Raw genomic sequence first — 15,309 nt, 5'->3', positions numbered from 1 at the left:
ACTTCTAAAATTTCGACAAAGTACAATAGTGATTTGCAGCTGTCTCCATTGAATGGTGTGAAGCACATAAGCCGTAATTCTCGTAAAATCTCGTCCCGTGAGATTTATGAAAGTGACGTTGGCTTTTCTTTGTTTTCGTTCGTTTGCTGTCAACAATGGTTTTCTCTTTGATCACTTGTAAAAAATATTGTGTCTCCTCCACTGTCCAAACATAACGCGCCATTTTCACTTGAGGAGAACTGGTCACATGACCCCCGTACGTCATGTCCAGTGACGCATAAATGCGAAAAAAAAACCAAAAACGTTTCCATTACGCTTTTGCGATATACCTCTATATCGATACGTCTGAAAAACCACCTCATGAGAGCGTAAAAACCTTTTCGCGATATTTGAGAGGTTTTCCAAAGGTAGGTGCTTCCATTACCAGTTTTCTATTGCGATATTTAATGGAAACGCAGCTTGTTTTTGCATGGATTCTCTTGGCCTCCTGCCACGGTCCATAGACATGCACATCAGGCTTACTAGCGACCGTCCGTTTTTTTGTTTACAAAGTGACTCACAGTCTACCCTGTCATCATCCCTTTGTGATGTCACAAAAGGCACCAATACCCCTCCAATATTATGTAATTGACAGCACCCCAGTGTTAGTCGACTCCCGTGAAGCTGACTTATTTTTGCTCTCTTCTCTCGTCAGACAAGACTGACTGCTTTGTGGGAGGCTGTAAACAGAGGGCTAAACACCCTGTTTTGTGGACCTCTAGTTTTTCGGGGACAGTCAATCCTCAGCATCTGCTCCGCAGCGGTCGGGGGTGATAAATAAGGACCCGTAAATGGTTCCCCGCAGACACAACAACAAACTTCCAATCGGAAGAAATCCATTGCAGGAAGAAAGAAAAGGCCGATGTGGAAATGGAAGTGAGGCTGCGAGTGACGGAATGTGGAAGGGAAGCGCCACCGGTCAGGTTCCGTGTAGTCGAGGCTTCATCCGAGCAGGCACACGCACATTAATTTTGAGTTGACCTGGTGACCTAGGACTTTTTCTGTCTTGCGGATATCAGACGCCAACGCAGATGCACAGAATTAAACAATGCAGTCACGTGATGACCCTGGCTTGGTTGATTACACCTTGGCTGCACAATTGGGTTCCACCAACGCTGGGTTTGGTGTTCGTGGATCACCTGTGAGGTGTCTTCATCGATGCATGAAGTTAAAATTCCCAGTGTAATCCACTGCTGTTCAATCAGCTTTGAACCAGGCCAGCGTCTGCTCCGCCTCGTCTCTACCCAAATAAAAGTCCGAGTGTGTTTTCTTTCGACTTGGCAGGTATGAGGTCATGTTACATCAAGACCAGATATTTTTTGATCGGCACTGACGGCGAGGAGAATAAATAAGAGCGGCGATGCCAGAAAAACAGCAAGGAGTCACCCACGTCTTCGGGGATTCATCACTAAAATATGCATCTCAACCAGATCCAATCTCAGCGCATTCGAGACCCGTTCAAACACATTATGTCAATTTTGGGCCCGGGGCCGAACCTGAGTTTCAGTTGTCTTTGTGCCCGAAACCAAAGGACTGAAAGTGATGTCATGACAACTCCTCAGACTTGACGAAGCTCCTCCGGAGGCCCCTAGGAGACGCGCGGCAGTGTTTTCACAGGTTGTGGAGTCGCCGCTCATCGTTAGCCGCCAATCGATTCTGACATTTAAAGTCGTCTGGGTTTCCCGTTAACTTCTTCGTTGTGAGGTCTGACAGTCCTTCATGACGACAGTTATTATTTATTAGCAAAAATCATGGGGTTTTTCTCTTCTTTTTCTTTTTTTTTTCAAGAGTTGTTCGGGATTTTTATACGCGTAGCTGAAATGTGAGAAATTGATTATGCAAAACAATCCAGCCACGGGTTAGTAGTTCTTTGAATTTATTTTTTATTTTTTTTACTCCCTCGAACTCCTGGCACATGCTAGTCTCATTTGGCCTTGCGTTGTCATTTCGGCGCGCACACTTGTAATAATATTATTCCGTCTCCCCTGACTCATTCTGCATGTTTGATGTGCAAGTTTCAAGCTGCCATATTGGCAAAACACTGGAGTGGAGTTAGCTTTCCCAGTGGCCCGCTCCGACGCGAAACACTTTCAGCATGTCAAATACAGCCTTGACCTGAGAGCTTTTATTTGTCCCCGGAGAGGCTGTTTTGAGGAGGTTTCTAAGGACCTTTTCACACCAGTAAAGTGTTTCTGTTCTCTTCTTTAGCCTCCTCTTGGCCGGAGCAGCGATCCACTCATGAAAACAAAGCCCCGCGTCTTAGAGCCAATCTAGAGATTTTAAACCTTTTCAATCTGAGAATTAAGGTTTGTTTTGGTGGTTGCATGTAAAATGAGACTCTGCCCACTTGGTAATAATGAGGTGATCTGCGCAACGTTTTTCCGAACAAACAAACAAAAGCCTCATGTATAGAGTCCGCCTGGATCACAACCACATGCTTTTTTTTTTGTCTGCTTGAAACGTTTGACTGCATTAAATCATTTGAATTTTTCAGCCTGGTTTTTTGAACTTGTGCCACAATTTTAAGATTTATGGATTTTTCTTTTTTTCCCCCTCTGTCATTCCATTTACGTGTTGGTCCCTATTCAACCCTGCGTGGCATTAAAATCTGCTGGCAAACGTTAGACTTGTTTTCGTATAATCCATCATTGTTGAAATTTGTTAAAAGAAAGGGGGGGGGAGGGGGGAATCACTGCTTGGTACTTTAGCTCATGAGCAAATTGATTAGAAAAGCCTGTTTGGCTTCAGTTCTCTGCTTAAAATTACCAGAAAAATAATGCAGCCCTGATATTTACTGGGGTGGAACGCTCAAATTAATGAAGTTTTTTTTTTGCAATGTTCTCAAGTGTTACTGGAAAAGAGTTCGAATGCAAGTAACTGCTGATTCGGAGACTTTAGAAACACTCAGTGTGACAGACTTTGATTCTTTTACAGCGGGAGAAGGTTACCACGAAAGGCTTAAGAAAAGTTTCTCACTCAAGAAAATATTTGCCAAATACACCCATGATGATTTCTTTATAAGCTGTCGTCACGTCACTAAGCTGCCGTCATCACACTAAGATGTTGAAATGTTCTTCTGTTTTCACAGGCCTGTCCTGCAGGATCCCGAGATTTCAGAGAGAAGCAGTGCGCTGATTTCGACAACATGCCCTTCCGTGGAAAGTACTACAACTGGAAGCCGTACACTGGCGGTGAGTTCAGCGCCTGCGTCGCCAAACCCGAAGTAAAAAGGAAAATGGGCCTTGAAAAAACAAACAAGGGCCGGCGTCGTTAATATTCGCTAGTAGACGAAGCAGCTCTAATTGTGCATAACATCGGAATTTGTCGCGGCCTTTCAGGTTTCATTCTTGCACCCGAGCTGGCGAGCGGCTGCGCGCGGCCCATTAGGTTTTTACGTTAATATTTGCTCAGCATCGATTACGCGAAGTCGCTGTTTTGCAGCCGAGGCCCGCGTTCTGTGGAGAAGCGCCGAAAGCGAAAGCAAAAACAGGTGTTTAGAGATATTTTATGTGAGAGAACTTAGCCTGTGCAGGGTCACAGTTTGGGTCGGTCTGCAGTCATTTGGACTTTCTTTAGTTTTTGCTGAGATTGAATTCCCAATCATGAAGCCTTTCAAGGGTCCACGTGCCCTTTTTCATAGTGGGTGTACGGGCGCGTAATATCAGCCCTTCGTGATGTCACATAGAGAACTGCTACCTCTCTTCCGGTCTGCGATTTGTTCTTTTTCTTGACGTGAAAACCTTCACCTGAAAACACGGCTGAAGCTGAGCTCCTTTGTAAAATTGCTAAGGCCGCGTTCAGACGGCCAGCCCAAATCCGATTTTCAGCCCATCCAGATTGAAACCGGATGGCTCTTTTGTAGTCTGAACGGTCACAAATCACATGAAATCCGATTTTTGCAAAACGGATTGGAACCACTTTCGGGAGGTCGTTTCAAATCGCATTTGGAGATACTGTAGCTCCATTCAAGCCAAGCTCCAGGCCATGTATCGCAACAAGTGCCGCTGTCGCAATGATATGACGTCACACACAACACGCTACGCTGGACGATGCCTCTGCTCCGACGTTGTAGCCACAGCAACCTGTCAGATGGGTCCATAATGTGGCCCAGTCTGAACAGAGCCAGATCCAATTTGGACACTCGCTAAAACCAGTGTGGACAGTCAGCCCTAAAAAAATTCGGATTTGAGGAGGAATCTGATTTGAATCAGATTCGCCAGCAGTCTGAACGCAGCCTAATTCGTGGCTTTGAAGCTCTTTCCTCAGATCCTTGTAGATGTTGCCATTGACTCAGTGACCTGCCATCCACCTCCCCTTACAGCCTCCATAAGTGGAAATAAATCCTTCCTGGTTCGGAGAGTTCTTACTGGTCTCTGTCAAATGTCTTCAAGACTCTAGACACAGCCGCTGCCACTGCAGAGATATTTTCGCACCCGCAGACGTGGAGATATCTTGCTGGGAGTCTGAGAGCTGAAGCCGCATCGCTCGCCTGACCTCGTGTCGCCCTCCGCCCTCCTCCCCAACCTCCGGCCGCTCGCCCCTTGATGTCGGCAAGTGGTGGAAACCGTCCGCCTCGCTTGAGACGCAAGCGCGAGCGATAAACCCTCCAAAGCATGTAAACACAGTTTTTTTTTTTTTTTTTTTGCTTTTCCTCGAGAGGTGGACGGGCTGGAGGGGAGATTTCCTTTTATCGTCGGGGTCTGTTTGGTTCAGGTCCTGACTCTGGAAAAAAAAAAAGAAAAAAAAAAGCCAGAGGATGGCTTGCTAGCTTGCGTCAGCGCGATTGCTGGCGGCGGGGAGCGAGCTCTGTTTGTGTCAGCGTTACGGTGACGTCATCCTCTGTTTTTCTCTGGGTTTTTTTTTTTTTGAGATCTGACTTTTCTCCACATGATTACCGCCGTCAACGGGCCCCCGGGGAGGAGATCCCGGAGCTGGCCGCACGACGCTGGCCCGCGCTGCTGCTTTCTGTTCCCCATGTGTTGTTTATCAGCCTGTATCAGTGTTCGTGTCATGTCGTCTGTGTTCTCTGGGCAAGCTGAACTTTAGATAACAACGTGCTTGTCCCTCTCTCTCTCTCTCTCTCTCTCTCTCTGTTCTGTGTAAAAGCAGGTGGTGTCAAGCCCTGCGCGCTCAACTGCCTGGCGGAGGGCTACAACTTCTACACAGAGCGCTCTCCGGCGGTCATAGACGGCACCCGGTGTCAGGCCGACTCCCTGGACATTTGCATCAATGGGGAGTGTAAGGTGAGCAGGCCGTGACATCACTGTGACCTCACGATAAGGGGGCTGAAGCAAAAGTACCGTTCAATTGAGGTTTTTCATAAAATAGAAGTATTGAAAATTGGCTGGACGGCGGTTGACCTGCAACGAGCGTCCCGCTCAGGCAGCCCGTGCACACCCGCATTAGAGTGATGATCAGCGGAGCGTCATTCGGCAGCTGTGTTTATGGGTGCAAACTTTCTTTAATCCGGTTACGCCTCATCCGATCAGTGATTCTGTCCTTGTTGTTCGCGCGCGGATGATTAATCCGCTGACACGCTAGACGGAGTGCAGCCCAAATCTGTTGAGCTTGTTCGGAACCATCCGTCTGGGAAAGAGCTTGCGGACGGAAAGCTCGGGGAAGGCGGAGCCCATTCGGAGACACTTGGAGAAGGTGGAGTGGGCGGACTTAGGGCGTACCCCGCAGCACTTTTTCCCCCCGTTGGGCCGATGAGACTCTTTCCGAAGCCCAGCATCGTTTTTTTTTTTGTACAAAATTGCAATCCACCTCTCAAGCTAGCAAAAATAAAAGTGGAAATTTGTCACTGTAGGTTTCTGCCTTAATGCTAATTTCAGCCCAACCAGAAGGAGACCAGCGGGGGAGGCGTAGACTTTCAAGTACAACTACAATTACTGTTTGTAAAACTATATTAAAATCTTGTGAAAGTCGAATCAGCAGCATCGCTGACTGACTGTAACTACGCAGCTATTACTGCACTCGTTGTCAATTTAGTCAAATTTAGAGCGCAACTGCAGAGCATTTGGCCTTACTTACTGACTACCTATTACCCTGTCGGGGCTTAGGCCGTCGACAAGAGTTCTCCAAGCATCTCGGTCCAGAGCCAACGCCTCCAGCTGTCCCCAAGTGTGGCCCATCGTCTTTGGCGTCTGCCTCCAAGTCTCGCCGCCAGGTGTTTCGCGCTCGACCTCTCTTTCTTTTCCCTCGGGGGTTCCACTTGAGTGACCGCCCTGTGGCGTTTGAGGCCCGTTTTTTTACGGAGAGTATGGCCCATCCATCTCCAACGCCGTTTGGCGTGTGGAGCGTTGCCACAGTTCTTTGTTGCCGATGGTGTCAAGGCAAGCGGATGTGGAGGAGTCGTCGCCAAACAGGTGTCCATGTCTCGGCACCACAGAGTTGGACTGACTTCACATTTTTAAAGATCCTGAGCTTTGTCGTGATGGCCAGGTATCACGACAAAACAAAGGTTTTACCTGCTGAAAACATATTTTTTCCTTCCGTGGAGATTCAGACGTCTTAAGCAAAGCGGCAGCATCCCCAGCGCGCTCCTCCAGACTTCATTGCAATTGATTTTTCGAGCGAGACTCATGTCAGATGTGATCAAACGCTCCTGCGTGTTCCTGACGTTGCGAAATCACACGCGGACACCACAAGCGCCGCCCCTAACTTGCGGCCGCGCGTCGTAAACAGCGATTAGCAGCACTGGAGCTTGAAATTAAGCCGCTTGCAACAGTTTTTGTATGCAACAGTTTTTTGCCCTCTGCCTCTATTTTTAACGGCGGTTTTTGCGAGGCTGATTACGCGAGTCGCTGCTGGCGGAGCACAAAGCTTTTCTCCACGAAAACAAGATCGTTGTTAGATTGTCGCCGATTGTGATCGGACGACTGGCACGGCTCCTTTTGACCCCTTATCGTGATTCTGCAGCCTCGACCGCGATTGTTTTTTTCGGATAAACAAAACGTGAAAAATACTCATTGTTATCGACTCCATAGTGATTTTACTTTAAATTAAAAAAAGGTTGATTCAAGTAAAAGAAAACAACATTGTGTCAGTCAGTGCTGGTCGGTCAGAGCGCTCTGTTTGTTTTCATCAGCATAAATAATTTTTTCGTGCAGATTGTGCGTGAGTTTTTTTTTTTTTTTTTTCGATAGGCGCAGCTGAAATAACCCCCCCCCCCCCCAAAAAAAAAAAGTTGCTCACTTTTGAGTGTTTGCTTTGACTTCCACCTGACCGTACTATTCAATTCCTGTTTGGCACGCTCGCCCGGCGTCCCTGCCAACAACATTACTCTGATTCTTAGAGAAACACTCCGCGTGTTTTAATGGGAATTGAATCTGGAGTGGCGGAATATTCCTCCACCAAAGGAGCACTGCAGGTTTATTTCCAGTCTGCATCCAGTGTGTTTCGCTCCGTGATGCAGGCCCGCCGCCAGGCCATACATTTCTCAAAACACCGTCTGCTTGGAAGGATGTCAGCCGCACTCAAAAGTGCTGCGCTGTCTGCAGGTGTCGGGCCAAAGTCAGAGTGAGGGAGAGTCGGGGGGGCGGGAGGGGATCCACGAAGTGCCGGCGATAACAGTTTTGCTGCCCCCCCATACATTCACAACCGCACAACTGCTTGAGCAGATTCAGCCACTGTCCAAAACGAGGCAACTTAATGATCTAGGAATTCAATTCTCAAGACCTTTAAGCCAGTAATCGAAGGGGTCTTATGGAAGTGCTGGGTTGTAATTTTATTCAGATTTTGATGAATTTTGGATGCGAATGAAAAAAGCATCGCGAAAAGAACAGAAGAAGGCAAAGAGGAAGTGAGAGCCTCGCAACGGCTAAAAGATTAGCATTGATTCTGCAGCAGTAGCAGCTGTTTTGCTGCCTTTTGCACCGATAGGAAGCCGGAACTGAGAGTAACAAAGATAATTGGTCAGTTTGGAGGGTTTGTCCAATCACCTTCCACCATTGAAGTTGTCCTTCCTCCTTTCCAAACACTTTCTATGGGCTCTGTGCTCGATGGATGAGGGAGATGAATCACGCACCTTCTTATTTTCCGGTTGAAGTTTAAACAGAAAAACCATGAAAAAAAACCGACTGTGTCTTATTCCCCCATTGCCACAGACACAATGGACTGTGTCCCACGTGCCAGACGCCGCCAAAGTCAAAACACTCCCCTCTGGAAAAAAAAAAACAGCCGAAACAAAGCTACAAACAGCCTCTAATTTCAGCCTGCTAACCTCAGACATTGTTTTGTTGATGTCAAAGCACGTCGGCTGCGACAACATCCTGAACTCCGACGCCAAGGAGGACCGCTGTCGCGTGTGCGGGGGCGACGGCAGCACCTGCGACGCCATGGAGGGACTCTTCAACAACTCTCTACCCAGAGGAGGTAAAAAAAAAAAAAAAAAAAAAGAAACGAAAAAGAAAGGCATTTTTCAGGATGAGAGACGCCGCTTTGACTCGGGTTTTTTTTTTTACGACGCAGCGGCTTTCGAAGGAGCGGGTGCGTCTTGGTTTGCGACCAACTCGGAAAACCCAGTAATCCAGGAATCCAGGAAAACCCTCCTCCCTTTGCCGAGAGAGCCTCTGCTCCCGCACTCTGACACTGCGCATAGGAGTTTCCGGAATATTGACGAAAATGTCATATTTCTCTTGCCGTGCTCATCACGGGGGAATAAATGTGGAGGAGAGGTATAGACATGATGTTGACGTTAGCCCGAGGTCGTCTATAGAGTGCAGGGGAGACAGAAAACATATTTCTCCTTCTATGGTATGGCTAGTAAACCCTCTAAAAGTGAGTGTGTGTCTCTGTGTGTGTGTGCGCGTGCGTGCGTGCATGTGACAGTAAAAAAGGAGGGGGTTGTTTTGTCCTCCCGCTTTGTCCTTTTTGGGCGATATGGAACTCATGCTATACATACTCCCACCTTTCGTGATATACAACCCCGCCGTCTCCTCCGCGTTTGCGAATAAAGAAAAAAGAAAAGGCCATGACGTTTCAATCAGCCCTCGTCCTCGTCTCTCGCAGGTTACATGGAGGTGGTTCACATCCCCAAGGGGTCGGTGCACATCGAGATCAGGGAGCTCGCCATGTCCAAGAATTACATCGGTAAGTGTCTGCAAAGTCAGAACCAAGTGCATTTTTTCTCCCAGTTCCTGTTTCCTGTTGCGTCTGCGAGGTGCGCTAGCGCTAGCGTGGCCCCGTCTCGCGTCTCCAGCTTCTTCTCCCTCTTCCTCTGTGGTGCCGCTGGGTCAGATATTGCGACATTGGAAGCGGTCGACGGGTCTTGTCGTTCACCTGTTTGATGTGCCAGGGCCCTTTGTGATGTCACGGAGGGTCAACTGTGATATTGTTGAAAATTCCCCACCAGGCCTTTCAAAGATCCTTTTGATTGCTTTCCTGCAAATTAAACATTTGGTTTTCCAGCTGCTCTGAAGGGACGGACTTCGATGTGCAATCATAAACTGCTGGCGCGCCGACGCTCCCGGCAACAAGGTGAACGTCGCCTCGTTGTCGTCAGTGACGGCGTACTGAACACACAAGCGCCGCCTTTGTTTGAACGCCCCAGAGGCGCTGAAGAGATAAAAGGCCATAAAGTTCTGATTCATTGTTGTTCCATCGACCTCGCGGGGCCGTTAATGAAGCCCGAGTCTCCCGACCTCGAGCTGCTCCGTATTAGCCGTGCGTCGACAGTTTCCTGGGATTTTCCCTTTTATCTTCGCCCCAGGCGAAGCCAAAGAGATGCCATTTTTAGCGGCCCGCTGCTCGACGTGGGGGCCCGGCGGACGGAGCACTCGCAGAAATCTTCCCTAATCCCCGTGCATGTGATCGCCGACTTGGCAGCGGACCCGTCCGCTCTTCTGCAGACTAAACAAAAACAGTTTGCGACACCGGCAGCGTCGGAACCCCCAAAACAAATGGGACCAGACTCAATTTGGCGCGTTGCGGCTATCGAGAGGGCGGCAGAGGGGAGGGAGGGTCTTGATTTCATTTTTCTGGGTGGATCCAGGGTCTATATGTTACCGTTTGAGGAGCAGCTTTGGCTCTGCGCAGAAACAGAATTTCCCCGACGTTCGCGGCAATTTTTTTTTTTTTCTCGCGACGTTGTTATGAATTTCATCTGTGTCCCCGGGTGATAAAGACAATATTTTCCTTTTGCAGCATTGTCTGAGCCCTCGCTATTTAGGTCAGCGGAGTTTGTTTTATTTCGCCCCTCCTGCCCCCTCTTTAACATTTTGTGAAAACAAAAAAAAACAAAAAAACGAGACAATGTAAAAATAGACACCGGGGGCGTTTTTTTTTTTTGTTTTTTTTGCGTAAACGGCACCGCTCAAAATAACAAAATCACAATACCGAAAATCAGTGCCAGATGTAGCTGTAATTTAATTCATTAAGCTGGAGGGGAAATGAGGGGGGGGGTTGTGATGTTAAAGGAGACGTAAACTATTACTCATGTAATCGGCTGAAGCCAAAGAGGCACAATGGCGAGCAGATGCACCGACTCTCTGTGCCGGGCCGGCCGAGACCGTCTCCTGTTTGACAGCCGGACAAAGGAGTTGATGAGAGGAGTCTAGACTGGTCCACCTCAGGTGTGTTTTCTTTCTCTCCCAGGACGGGAGAGAACAATGCTCGAGCGCAGAACGTACGCGTCGGCTCTCGGTGTCAGACGCCGTCAGCAGCCTGAAAACGAGCAAGAACGCGATGACAGTGACGCTTGAACGCTAGCGGCGAGCGGTGGCATCGCACCAAGCGTCGTCTCCTCGGTTTAGCCCCGATGGACGGCCGTTCTGACATTCGCCTGTTTTTCTTTTCTTTTCTTCGAAAAAAAAAACAAAACAAAACAAAAAAAAAAAAAAAAAAAACGCAGCTCTGAAATCCGAGGGGGAAGATTACTACATCAACGGAGCGTGGACCATCGACTGGCCCAGGAAGTTCGACATCGCCGGCACGGCCTTCCACTACAGGAGACCGTCGGACGAACCCGAGTCCCTGGAGGCGCTGGGAGCGACCACTGAAAACCTGGTGGTCATGGTAATCAAAAGCATTTGGTTGGACTCTCCGCTTTCTCCAGAACACCGAATGTGTCAAAAGAATTTGCCACAGGGCTGCGGAGTTGGCCGAGCACCTGGCGCGGAAAGTCGAATTTCCAGCGGCGTGTTGCTACTGACAAGTTTTTTTTTTTTTTTCCTTTCTTCTTTTATTGACAAGAGCTGAGCTCTCTTGGTCACTGTAGCCACGCCAAGTATTCCAGTTATTCTTGAGGGCTGTACAATGCAAAAAGTGCACCGTAGTCTGATGTTGTACCCTGTGTGAGTTTAGTGTTTTTTTTAATTATTAAAATTTTCTACCTCCTGGGATCTATTTTATCTTATAACATCGGATCGATTCTAGTCTGAAAGCTCTAAGCTGAAAGGTGAAACACGCAGTCACAGCGACGTAGCACTTGGAGTTGTTACAGGAGAATACACTATATTCCATAGTGTTTTCCAGATTATGTAAAAGCCCTGCGTTAACAGCCCTGACAGCTTCGCCATGCCCTATCTGTCGTGTTTAACTCGAAACCAAAAAAAAAACAAAAAAAACATTACATCAGCGCTTAATCTGCCAACGCGGATGGAACGTTTCCTAATTCCTTTGGATTTCTCCCGCGTATCCCCCTGCTAAAGTGATGGAAAGTGTTTCGGGGGGGGAACATTGAAGCCGTCGCTGGAAGCGGACCGGTCGGATTTGTCAACGCTGGTTTCAACCAAATTTGAGGCTTTCCCGCCGGAGGAGCCGGCGTTGGCTGCAGCGTGCTGGCCTCTTGGCCAACTCACAGACAGTTTTTTCTGTCGCTGTTGTTCTTTTAATGGGAAAACCCGTTCTGGTACAACAAGCTAACCCTTTTAAGCACTGGGTGTATAGCGTAGTAGCCTCTTCCGCTTCCTGGTTTTCGCACTTGGAGACTCTCCACACACAGAGGAAGCCGATAAAGTATGGAATCCACTGACGCTGTAAGATCTAGCGTCTGCTGGAGGTCGGCAAGGCGGACGGGCCAGACTGCTGAAATCCGAGCATCGCGGCCGCCGCTCTGCCGTTTTGCCTGCGCGCCCTAAAAATGCGTCGGTCAGCTTTGCATTTTTTTTTTTGCTGCGTTGCTCAGCGAGCGTGCGCCCCCCCCCCCCCCCACCCCCACACATGAATTTTTCGGAACGCACCAGACCACACAGCGCCGTGGAAATGGCCGAGCACTGACCAATCAACCGCGGGCGAAACAGCGCGCTGTGTTTCTTACGAAAAGCCCGACCGCCTCGGCCTCCCTCTGATTCCAGCCGACTTGTGCAAACCCACCAGAGCCACACTGATCCCGACTGTTCAAACAGCATTTGAAGTTGCTACAATCAATATTTAGATATGTACAATGGATGAAAGGGCCGTGTGTGGTTAGTGTAGAAGGGGAACATAATGGTGACAAAGCCGCACTGCACTAACACCCTGATTCCCCCGGACCTGTATGGAGATACTTTTTTTTTTTTGCAGCTTTGGACACTTTGCTACAGCGAGGCCTTTTGTGGACGAAAGTCTGAAACATTAGCAGGAAATTAGCTACAAAAAAAACATCCTGTTTGGACGATTCAAAGGGAGAAAACAGTTACAGTAAATGTCCAATTTTAAGCTAATTTTCATATTTTCATTTTAATCTCTGATTCCTCGAAGGAACCTCTTTTCATTAAGTTTCCAAAACACTGTGCACATCCATAAAGCAGCTCGTTTAGCTCTTTGTTTGCAGCGTCCTGCCAAACGTTTACATTTGTAACAACATGGAAAAAATAATCACCTGGCTGGCTGGCTGAAATAGGTAGACGTGAGGTCCGAGTGCCCTTTGTGAGATCACAAGGAGCTGATCTTCAGGTCGACATATATTAGGACACAATCTTTCGAACAGTGGAGCCGTGAAAGGATGCAAAATCTGTACTTTCCTCATTTCCCGGAGAAAGTCGTGTAATATTGGTCAACAATATTATTAATTTTAAACGTATCCTGTCCCTCCGTCTTTGTCTGCCCTGTAGGTTCTCCTCCAGGAACAGAACCTGGGAATACGCTACAAGTTCAACGTGCCCATCCAGCGCACTGGCAGCGGCGACAACGAGGTGGGCTTCTCCTGGAACCACCTGCCCTGGTCGGAGTGCTCAGCCACTTGCTCCGGAGGTACGACCACACCGCTTGTCCGTTCTATTCGACCGTGTGTCCCCTTTGCGTTTTTTTTTTTTTTTTTTTTAACACTCGCTTCTCCGATGCCGTAGCATCATGATTCATTGTCATATTTGGAAGGAAAAACAAATGCACATTCACAGCACGATGAATAAACAAGACAGCGCTTCGCTCTCCAGAGCTTGCAGCTTCTACCGTCCACTGTGAACTTCCCCCTCCTCCGCCACCAGTGTTTGGTGGTATTTTTTTCATCGTATCCCTTCTTCAGAAAGCTGTCACAAGTCCTGCCAGAGCACAAATACCCGCTAAGCTCATGATTAGAAGGTCACCAGCTATTGAGTGTCTTTTTTTTCAGCATGCTTACATATTTTTGTAAATATTTGTCCAAAGTAAATGCTGTGCAGCGCTCCTTCCATGGCTCTCTGAGGATCACCATACGCAGAATCGACTCCACACCGAGTCTCCACCCGCATGGCCTGTTGGGTTTTTGCTTTGCTTGTATCACGCGGAGCCGTTTCATTTTTCGCCCCCAATACAGCACAAGGGTGATGACTTATCTGCGACCTCCTGAAATGGAGGGTTTCAACTGTGTGTTTTAGTGAAAAAAAAAAAAAAAAAAAAGGTGTCTCGAGATGAGTGAAACTGTTGCTGAATGCTGAGCATTGTTTTCTCCTCGTGCAACAATTACTGAAATCAGTGTGCGGTTCAGCTGCGGTCCTCCATCATTTTCTGCAGTTACGCCATCATACAGCTGTACGTACACATTGATTGCGGTTTATTTTTCTGTGATTTTTCTGCTTGTTGAACTCCTGCTCCAGTGTCCAGTCTTTTGGAAGTAAGCGCCTTCGCTATTTTGCTCTTGAACGTCGTGCCACGCTGGGGCGGTTCAGATTCCATTACTTTCTCAAGTACTCAGTGTGCCTCGCGTCTGCGTAAATCATTCACTAGCTAGTAATTACGCGAACGCGGTGCGGATCCGGACAATCAGTATTAGCGACGGAGGTTGAAAAAAAATGAATGATAAAAGAATCAGCGACTTCATCACCGGAGATTCAGCGCCGTCTAATAAATCCAGCTCCAGACCGTAGTAATGAATAGGGTGTCGTTTCTGTGAATGGGCTGCTTTGCATAGCTGCCGGGGCGCTCGCGGGCGGCTATGTGTGCACAGACGCGGCCGCTGGCCACGCGAAGCCAGAACACTCGGAATCTGCGACCGCAATGAAATGTCGACCGTTGGCCTCAAGAATGACAAAACCCAAAAAACCAAACCTTTTAGGCCCAAAAGCAATGGGTCTCATGTAACAATAAATAGTGTTGCTTCCCAGTGGTCGAGTGTGGCCTGGACCAGATTGTAATGTATTGTAAAAGCATGACTGAATAAGCATGCGGGCTCTTCCCGAAGGAGGGCTTTCCAAGTCCACGGCGGAGTTCTGTGTAGATCCCTTAGATGGGGAAGCGCACGCCGACAACCCCTCCCCCACACTGCTGCCGTAAACATACCTTTTGCATTGTTGATCCAAGCGATCGAATTTGTGTCCTCTGTGCGCATAGGGGCTTTAAATCAATCAGAAAAAAAACACCAGCTCGGTGCGGCGGGCTCGGCTAATCATGAAAAGTTGTGTAATACATCACTACCGTAATAAAACGCCATGAAAAACACCTACTGACAGCCCGCCGACTGAAACTATTTTACCCCATGCCTTGCGCCATCCCTCAAAACTGTCTCTTGCTCCTGCCGCAGATGGGAAGATTTGCTTTACTTCATGCACGCTCACACGTCCGTATCTCATTACAGCTGCCAGACTGCTCTGCTGCGGGATACGTCCCAAAAGGGGCCCCAAACCATGGCCCCCCCTCCGCCGACCTTTTCCTAGTTGGTACGGCACATATACGTGCATGCGCCGGCGAAAAAACACGCGCAGTGGGAGGCGCGAGACGGATACGGTAGCCCTCACTCTTTCCATCGCAGGCCAAAGTAAAGAGTCCCTCAGCTCTGTGAAAGTGATTTGCCAAGATATCCTGCAAAGAATCAGGAATTTTACATGTCTGGATCGGCTACAGGCTGAAAGCGATACCGTCGGCGCTCGACGCGGT

The 15,309-nt window shown here is 48.3% G+C and overlaps 2 protein-coding genes across 4 annotated transcripts in view; one reads left to right on the top strand and one right to left on the bottom strand.

Moving 5' to 3' along the window:
- Positions 1–6,432, bottom strand: part of LOC142890491 (placenta-specific gene 8 protein-like) — a 44,842-nt gene extending 38,410 nt beyond the window's left edge. The window contains exon 1 of the mRNA XM_076029572.1: positions 6,426–6,432. The gene's annotated coding sequence lies outside the window, so the exon portion shown is untranslated. The remainder of the gene's footprint in view (positions 1–6,425) is intronic.
- adamts6 (ADAM metallopeptidase with thrombospondin type 1 motif, 6) overlaps positions 1–15,309 on the top strand; it is a 56,086-nt gene that overhangs the window by 31,440 nt on the left and 9,337 nt on the right. For 2 of the 3 annotated variants that reach the window (XM_076029564.1, XM_076029562.1), the window contains exons 15-20: positions 3,128–3,230; positions 5,146–5,282; positions 8,292–8,415; positions 9,052–9,132; positions 10,892–11,055; positions 13,074–13,212. In XM_076029564.1, the coding sequence (XP_075885679.1) occupies positions 3,128–3,230; positions 5,146–5,282; positions 8,292–8,415; positions 9,052–9,132; positions 10,892–11,055; positions 13,074–13,212 (748 nt within the window). The remainder of the gene's footprint in view (positions 1–3,127; positions 3,231–5,145; positions 5,283–8,291; positions 8,416–9,051; positions 9,133–10,891; positions 11,056–13,073; positions 13,213–15,309) is intronic. The other variant, XM_076029563.1, reaches the window with a different exon arrangement.

This window comes from Nelusetta ayraudi, unplaced genomic scaffold (assembly GCF_046127955.1).
Source record: "Nelusetta ayraudi isolate G7.1 ecotype Tasmania unplaced genomic scaffold, CSIRO-AGI_Nayr_v1 ptg000026l, whole genome shotgun sequence".
Taxonomy (NCBI): Eukaryota; Metazoa; Chordata; class Actinopteri; order Tetraodontiformes; family Monacanthidae; genus Nelusetta; species Nelusetta ayraudi.
This window is presented reverse-complemented; position numbering and strand designations above follow the sequence as displayed.